The following is a 7,772-nucleotide window of genomic DNA, read 5'->3' as shown; positions in this document are numbered from 1 at the left end:
AGGCCTGTTCTGAGGTAGTTGTGGGGTGGGGGTGGGGGGAGGTGCGTAGGTTTTTCGAGGGAGGTCTCACCTGTTGCACACAGTTTGACCTTAGCCCTCAACCTCAGAAGTGAACAACAGTAATAACATTCTAGAATTCTCTTACCATTGGCCCCATGTTGCTCCCGTCTGTCACCCAGAACAAACTTCTCCACCTCATCATTACCTCCAGCATCGTCATTACCTGCCTCACCTCACTACGGGTTTGCACCAACGCTATCTCCCCAAGAGTGCTTTGCTTACCCCAACTGGCATTCTGACGCCAGGAAAAAGCCAGCTCCCTCTGCAGTCTGCTGAGGGGGAGACACAGCATGATTTAACAAAAAGAGAAGGGTTTTTTTTTTTTTCTGAGAAGTAAGCTATTTGTAGCCCAAGTTGCTTGAACAGATTTTTCTTGATGTAGCTTATTTTTTTCACTCATTAACTTCTTTTCCTTATGAATTAAAAAAAAAAGTAGCATTTCCCCCACGCAGAAGTCTTTTGTTTACTTCTCTTTGTACTACAGCCAGCTCTATGACAGCAAGGCAAAGCAAGTGCCCACTGGGAAGCTACAAAGTCTTGAACAGGTAAGTGCAGGTGTGCAGGTCCCCACCCTGCCACTCCCGCTGCCTCTCCGACACTTGACAGAGTCCACCAGAGGCTGCTGGCTGCGCTTTCCGATGGGCAAAAGCCATACAGGGAGTTCTGTGCAGACCTCAGCCCCTGGCTATTCCGGCCAGAGTCTATGACCTTTATGACACTCACACTGTACACATGGCAGAACTGGGGACAGGTCCTGCGAATCTGATGACTGATAACGCCTTCATGGCCCATTTTCCTGACCTCAGAAATGTCCCCTGTGCATACAGCGTCTGTTGAGTCACAAGTATTACTCCTCCTCAGCACAACGGGGCAGCCTCCTTCCTCTATGAAGGACTTGAAGCTGCCCCAGGACTGACTTACAGTCATAGGTGACCAGCGTCCCAGGACAAGGGAGCAGATCCCAGCTCTCCCACAGGACTGACCATCTTGAGCTCCCCACAGATGCATTTACATGTAGTACCAAGCCAGGTTGCCCCTAACTGTAACCTTCAAAGTATGGCTCTCAGTCCTCAGTGACACAGCCCCACTCCCACCCCGTTCACTTCCTATTGAGCACTAGGCCAACTGCATGTCTTTTTTGAACTTTTTTTTGTTGTTGTTCAAAAAAATGTAACATTTTTGTAGCATTGAAACACACTTACCTTCACCGCTCTTTTGTCCATCTCCATCTCCATCTCCCCAGCCGTTTTACCCCTGTGTCCAGGGCTCATCCGAACTGTTTTATAATTTATTCCTCTTCTATCCACAAGCCTCTTTCCCCTCTCCTACGCTTCCCTCCAGGCCAAGAGCAACCCCCTAACTAAAGGACATCAGGAGTGGCCCTCCTATCAGAGCCCCAGGGAACAGTCTTCCTTTCTGCCACTTTGTCTCTGCCATTGGTGTAACAGTAACAGTCAGCTCATGCTTAGTGTCCTAACTTTCCTTTGTGGTTTCTCCAGACTCAGAACTGATGAGCTCAGAAGGCCTGGCATTGTGTTTCTGTCCCTGCCTCAGACTGCAAATATTCCTTTAACAGAGTTCTGAATTCCCCCAAGAACTCCACGAAAAAGTCGCTGGGGAAGCCAAACCTAAAAGATGTGTAGATACTTTTACTAGAGTCATTAAACCAGTGCTTCATATACAAAACGATTAGCATCTGATCGCATGTGGGTGCTCTCTCTGGATTCCAAAGAAGCACCACAGTGCGTCACATACCCCATCTGATCCACAGGCTGTAGATGAAAGATCTGGACAATGGAACATGCCTACCCTGGACAGACTCTCTGGTGAGGTTTAGGCCAAGGACCCCTGGGGTGTGACAGTAACACAGAGAAGGTATTCACACCGTGGGTCACTTAGTCCTATCAACTTATTGAAGATGCAGAGCCACAGCATCTTCATGTATAAATGTGACTCTGAGCATGAAGCTGTCTTTTATGGTGCCTCTCAACCCCCTTCAACTCCTCTCTAGGGAGGTAGCTGGGGAGAGCACATATCACAGAAAACCAGGGACCAGAACTGGAACAAGGAGGGATAAGATGGCCTTCTGATTGTGTAATTCTGGTGTACACCTCAAGTACTCCTATCTTGCAACCACACCCTGCCGTGTGTTTTACATCTTGCCCAGGTGTGTGTGTGTGCCCAGTGTAGAGTGCCCAGCACCCAGTCGACTGCGGGTAAGCTCAGGTTCTGAACTTCTGCCCAAGGTACCAAGAGCAGGCCTGCCCCTTCCAAATGCTTCTTGATGGGGTGAAGAGGGGTCCTTATATCCCCTGTATTCATTCATCGGCTGCATGAAGCACAGTCCTGGGACATGCTTTATAGAATGGCCACATGATGAAAGGTCAGAGGCCCAGGAACCAACCGGCTTCCAGCGACAAGCCAAGGGAGAACAGTCTAGGCCTGAGCTAAAAGACAGGAAGGGGAGGGGGCGTTCCGGACAAGGCCGTGGGAATAGCCCTGCTGCACTCGCGCAGCCAGGAGAACCAAAGGCCAGGGGGGAACCACAGCGGGACGCCTCAGTCCCCGCCCCCACCGGCCTCTCCGGGTCGCGCGTGGGCGCGGCGGGCGCCGATTGGCTGGCGGACGCGCGGGCGGGGCGGGTGGTGGCGAAGCGGAGGGGCGGGTCACCCCTCAGCCGGCCTCGGCCTCCACCGCTGGTCGCCGCGCCCCGCCCGCGCGCCCGCCGCCACACGTCCCCCGCCGGCGGCCACCATGAGCACAGGACTGCGGTACAAGAGCAAGCTGGCGACCCCAGGTGAGCCTAGCGCCTGTCCGCGTGCCCGCGCTCGCCTTTGTCCCCGCCGCCCGCCCGCCTCTCACCGTCTGTCTCCGTCTCTCCCCTGCCCGCCGGCCCGGACCCTCCCGGACCCGCCCGGACCCGGACCATGACCCGGACCATGCAGAGGACAAACAGGTACTGGCGCTGCGCCGCTCGGCCGGTGGTGAGATCGGACCGGCTGTCACCCATTGTGGCTCCGATGCTGGTGGCGCCTAGGCGTGACCCCGCCCCCGCCGTCCGTCACCCAGCCCTTTAGTGTTAATCGATTGTCTGTAGGGGCAGCGCCGCCGCTCCTGGGGCTACCGAGGGGAAGAGTAGGCACCGCTCTTGGTTCCCTGACCTGGATAGCAGGGGCCTAGGCACCTCCCCAGAAAGGGAGGCTGGGATGAGGGCCTCTCGCCTCTAGCCCAGAGCCAGCATCCCCTTCTTAACCTGACCGGAAGGCCTCTTGTTGGGGGTCCTGGGTGAGGCTGTAGTTATGACAGGCCAGGAGCTGAGTGGGGGGGAGGGGTCCACCAGTCTCCTGAGCGATACCATGGGGGCCTCTGTTTACTCTGCTTCATGCCCGTGCACCTCTGTGTCTCTCTCCTGCACCTAAATTTATGCTCACTAGTCATTGGCAGAGCATCTTCCAAGACCTGGAACTTCCAAGGCTCCCCGTCTGAGTCATTCTAGTGCCCGGCACTAGCCCCTCCACACCTTGAGTACAGCCAGGCTGTGGCCTTCCGGAGGGCTAGCCTGATTCCCCGCCCCAATGAGAGTGTCAGACTACTGGGTAACCTGTAAAAATCCAAGGGAGCTGAGGGTTGTGAGACCAGAGTGCTGTGGAAGTGGGTGACCAAAGGGCTTGAGCTAGGCCCTGTTGGAAGATGGGGAGCGGGGGAAGGCCCAGTTCTGACACCAAAAGACTTTGGCAAGCCTCACCGGGGGGGATGGACGTTCACACCTAGCGTTGGACCCCAGAGTACTAGACCAGAGTACATCAGGCAGAGCAAAAAGCAGCTGGCAGATGGGGTGAGCTGAAGAGTCACAGTCTCCTGGCAGGGACATGCCCCGCCCAAGACTGATGAGGCTCATTGGGAGGGGCTCCCCCAGGAGCCTTCCTAGAGAACTGCCTCCCCATTCTCAGTAAGCCAGACAAAGCCTGATGGGGACACATGCCGCCTGGCTATTGTGTAAGGGAGAAGGGGGGCCAGAGGCTGGGAAGGCAGGGACCTAGGCCCCTGGAAGGTCTTCCAAGTCACCTGGCTTGGGTACTTGCTGCTTAGCACCATCCATGTTCTCCTGTCTGTTGCTGCTAGGATAGAGACCCCTCCCCCTCCTGATGAAGTAGGAGCCCTTCAGGCCTGCATCTGTCCATCCCAGGGTTAGTTAGGAGCCAGCCTTATACCACTCCCTATCCCCAGGCCTGAAGGAAGAGAACACTGGGTCAAAGCAGATGGAGTGAACCCCAGAACAATGCCAGGCTACTGGGGTATCTGGGCTGGGACCCTGTGGGCCTGGGGGAACAGCGTATAATACCCTGGTTCCCAATATGGCTGCACAGAGCCGGGCTTAACCGGGCCTCTTTCTGACTCTAAATGGGGGAGGGGGAGCAGAGCAGCAGTCTGTGAAGAAGGAGGTGTCTGTCTGCCCTTTGCACCCACACCTCTCCTTAGGCAGTGATGAGGAGGACTTTGTTGGTTGTGCCTGCGGCTTTAGAGCCTAGCAGTAACTCTTAAGGATGGAAAGCCTCAACGGTCTCATTCTCGATAAGAGGTGGGTTTCCGCTGTGTATGGCTTCATATCCCTGAGGAATATTTGAGCCTCGGGGACTAGAAAAAGGGGGGTGCAAGGCCCCTCACCCAGGGCTTCTCCAGGGAACACACAGGCTGTGATGGCCTGTTTGGGAGATACTTAGCCTGTCTGACTGGGACTTCCCCTGGACCTTCCCATTGAACAAGTTGAAAGGCAGTCTGAGACTTACTAAGTCTGTTCCGCATCAGGGTACCGGCCCAGCCAAGGCCGTCTGTGTGATCTTACAAAGATGTCCTACCTCGGTTGGAGATACCAACCTGCCTAGGTGGACGCTGGGCTGAGAGCTGTGTTTTCAGTGGTTGGAGCAGGGGGCGTGGAGGGGGGAGGGGGTTTGCGGCTCAGTCTAAAGGCTTCCTGTAGGTCAGGCAGGAACCAGTAGCCACTTTCTTGGAGCCAGAACTGGGAGGCTTCCTCTCCGCCCTGGGATGGATGAATGGCTCTCCTGTTGCAGCTGCGGGCTCAGGCTCCTCCCCAGGTTCTAGTCGCCCTAGGGGTGCCCCCAAGACCCAGGGTGGAGGCCCCTCCAAGAAGCCAAGAAGGTGAGGCTTCATGGAGGAGGGGTGGTACCTGCATGGGGAAGGGAGGTCTCCTGGTCCGTTGTCCACTCTGGACAGTGGCTTGTCTAATTTCTTGCACCCTGGGGCTGGAGCTCTGATTCTGGTGGGGTTAGAAATGAGGAGTGAGGAAAAGTTTGGTGGCTCACAGCCATTGGCTTCCCAATTCATCAGAACCCTGTGGTTCCTGGAACATCTGGTACCTAAAGTGATGGCATGTTGTGGGCAGAAGCTTTGCCTAGCTGTGGGCTGGCCAGAGCTTCCAATGCTCTGAAGGAAGCCGGACATCTGAGCTCTGGCCACTGCATACCTCTCACCCTTTAGTTTGTTTTATGAGATAGAGTCTCACTATGTAGCCCTGGCTGCCCTGGACCTTGCTACATAGACCAGGCTGGCCTAAAACTCAGAGACTTCTGCCTGCCTCTGCCTCTCAAGTGCTGGGATTCTCTGCCTGTTCCCCTCACCCACGGCGGGGCTTATTAGTAAGGGAGGTGCACTGCCCTCAGTGCATATGAAGATGCCACGCGGGATAAAAATTCCCCCAATCACCCGCACGTGCACAAATGCGGGGGCTGGGGGGTAGGAAAGAGTGAACCCCAAGGAGTGGGGAGGGGTGTGTCTGTGGGTAGTTTGGTCGCCGAGGCATGGTTCAGGGTTTTCGGTTGAAGTGCGAGGAGAGCAAGGTCTCCTCGCTTCCCCCGTGGTTGTGCGTGAGTCCGGAGCGTTCTGCAGCGCCCTCTGGTGGGCGGCAGCGGCGCGGCGTCCCGGAGGCAGTTCCGCGACCGCAGACACCTCGCCGCCCGCCTACGGACGGTCCGGACGCGGTCTCGGGTGCCACGGCTGCGCTCCGGCTCCACGCGGCGCCCCCGCCCGAGCGCTTCGGCCGGGCCCTGCCCATCGCAGCCGTTTTCTCGAGGCTCCGCCTGCGGCCCAATTTCCAGGCGACCGTTTCCCGGCGACGGCGGGCGGGGCGGTCCCCACCGCCGCTGCCGTGGGCCCGCGAAGCCCCGCCTCGGGCTCGCACTGGAGCTGCTGCTGAGCCTCGACGCGGCCACAGCTCGCGGCCCCCGCGCAGAGGCAAGGGAATGGCTCGCATGACTTCTGAGGCCAGCGGCCTACCAGGTGGGCGACGCTCCCTCTCCGGGGTTCAGTTCTCGCGTCTCCAAAACCCGAGGCAGAAGAGGGCTTAAGAGCAAATTTACCCAGCGCGAGTCGCTCGAGATCGCTGGCCCCGACTGGCCTGACCCTGGCGTAGGTAGGAACGAGGCCGTCAGGGCCCGCGGGGTCGCCGCGATGGATTCACTGGCAGCACCCCAGGACCGCCTGGTGGAGCAGCTGCTGTCGCCGCGCACCCAGGCCCAGAGGCGGCTCAAGGTGTGTGTGTGTGTGTCTGTGTGTGTGTCGGTGTACGTGTGTGGAGAGAGAGAGAGAGAGGGTGGAATCTGGGTCATGTGTGCAGTCTTGCTTAGCCTGGCCCCTCCAGCTACCACAGAAGGTGGCAGAGGCTCCCAGGGCAGATGTCCACTAGGGATAGGTGCAGGCAACACAGACCGGGGGAGGCTCGGTACCGCAGTCTATAAATAGCCCTCGTTCGGATGCTGCTTCAGGAACCACCACCCCCAAGCTTGGATCTGGGCCAGGCAAGCCACCCACCCCTGGATACTCTGAGGATGAGTTTGTGCTGAGGTCTGGCTATTTCCACCTATAGAAGTCCTTGAATGTGTCTGAGGGGTCTCAGTGGGTCCCACCACCCACCTCAGGGGATGCCCCTGTGGGACTGACTTTCCTCATTCCCCACCCCAGTCTTGGGTTTCTGCTGAAGCTGGGGTGGGGTGCCTTTTCCTGCTACCCCTTCACATGCCTTCCTCCTTCCAGCCTCTGCTCTACAGCCCTCACCCCATTTTTGTTGATGAAATGCCCCTTGCTAGGGGCTGAGCTTTCTGCTCATCTGAGCAACATAAGAGATAGGGCCTTGGGCTTCCACTGGAGATGAGGCTATGCCACTGACCTGCCCCAACCACCCCTGCCCTCAGGACATCGACAAGCAGTACGTTGGCTTCGCCACACTGCCCAACCAGGTGCATCGCAAGTCAGTCAAGAAGGGTTTCGACTTCACGCTCATGGTAGCTGGTGAGTGGTCAAACTTGTAGGTAGAGCCCATGAGGCCATGAGTCAGACCATCTCAGCCCCAGTCTAATCCAGCTCTTTCACTGTTCCTATGACCAGGTGAGTCCGGCCTGGGGAAGTCTACCCTTGTCCATAGCCTCTTTCTGACCGACCTGTATAAGGACCGGAAACTGCTGAGTGCTGAGGGTGAGCAGCCTTCACGAAGTCCTCACCAATCCACTCACCCCTGCCCCGAGAGACCTCAGAGGGCACCCTTACATTCTGCCTGAGACAAGGGTCCCTGACTGGGGGTGAGGAGGAGTGACCCAGAGGATACAGTCAGACAGACTGAGGCCAAGGCACCAGGGCGGGTAAGGACAGGGCTCCTTGCAACCCAGAGAAAAGGTGGAGATGGCCTGCAAACACTCCCTCCC

The 7,772-nt window shown here is 57.2% G+C and overlaps 1 protein-coding gene across 2 annotated transcripts in view; it reads left to right on the top strand.

The window, feature by feature from the left end:
• Window positions 1-2,694: 2,694 nt before the first annotated feature.
• Window positions 2,695-7,772, top strand: part of Septin5 (septin 5) — an 8,199-nt gene continuing 3,121 nt past the window's right edge. Inside the window, exons 1-4 of one of the 2 annotated variants that reach the window (XM_031363382.1) lie at window positions 2,695-2,857; window positions 3,006-3,016; window positions 7,266-7,362; window positions 7,459-7,545. In XM_031363382.1, the coding sequence (XP_031219242.1) occupies window positions 2,815-2,857; window positions 3,006-3,016; window positions 7,266-7,362; window positions 7,459-7,545 (238 nt within the window). In that variant the 5' untranslated portion in view covers window positions 2,695-2,814. Of the gene's footprint in view, window positions 2,858-3,005; window positions 3,017-6,400; window positions 6,607-7,265; window positions 7,363-7,458; window positions 7,546-7,772 lie in introns of those variants that run through there. The other variant, XM_031363381.1, reaches the window with a different exon arrangement.

Source organism: Mastomys coucha, unplaced genomic scaffold (genome assembly GCF_008632895.1).
Source record: "Mastomys coucha isolate ucsf_1 unplaced genomic scaffold, UCSF_Mcou_1 pScaffold12, whole genome shotgun sequence".
NCBI lineage: Eukaryota > Metazoa > Chordata > Mammalia > Rodentia > Muridae > Mastomys > Mastomys coucha.
Note: the sequence above shows the minus strand (reverse complement) of the source record. Positions and strands in the feature narration are given on the sequence as shown.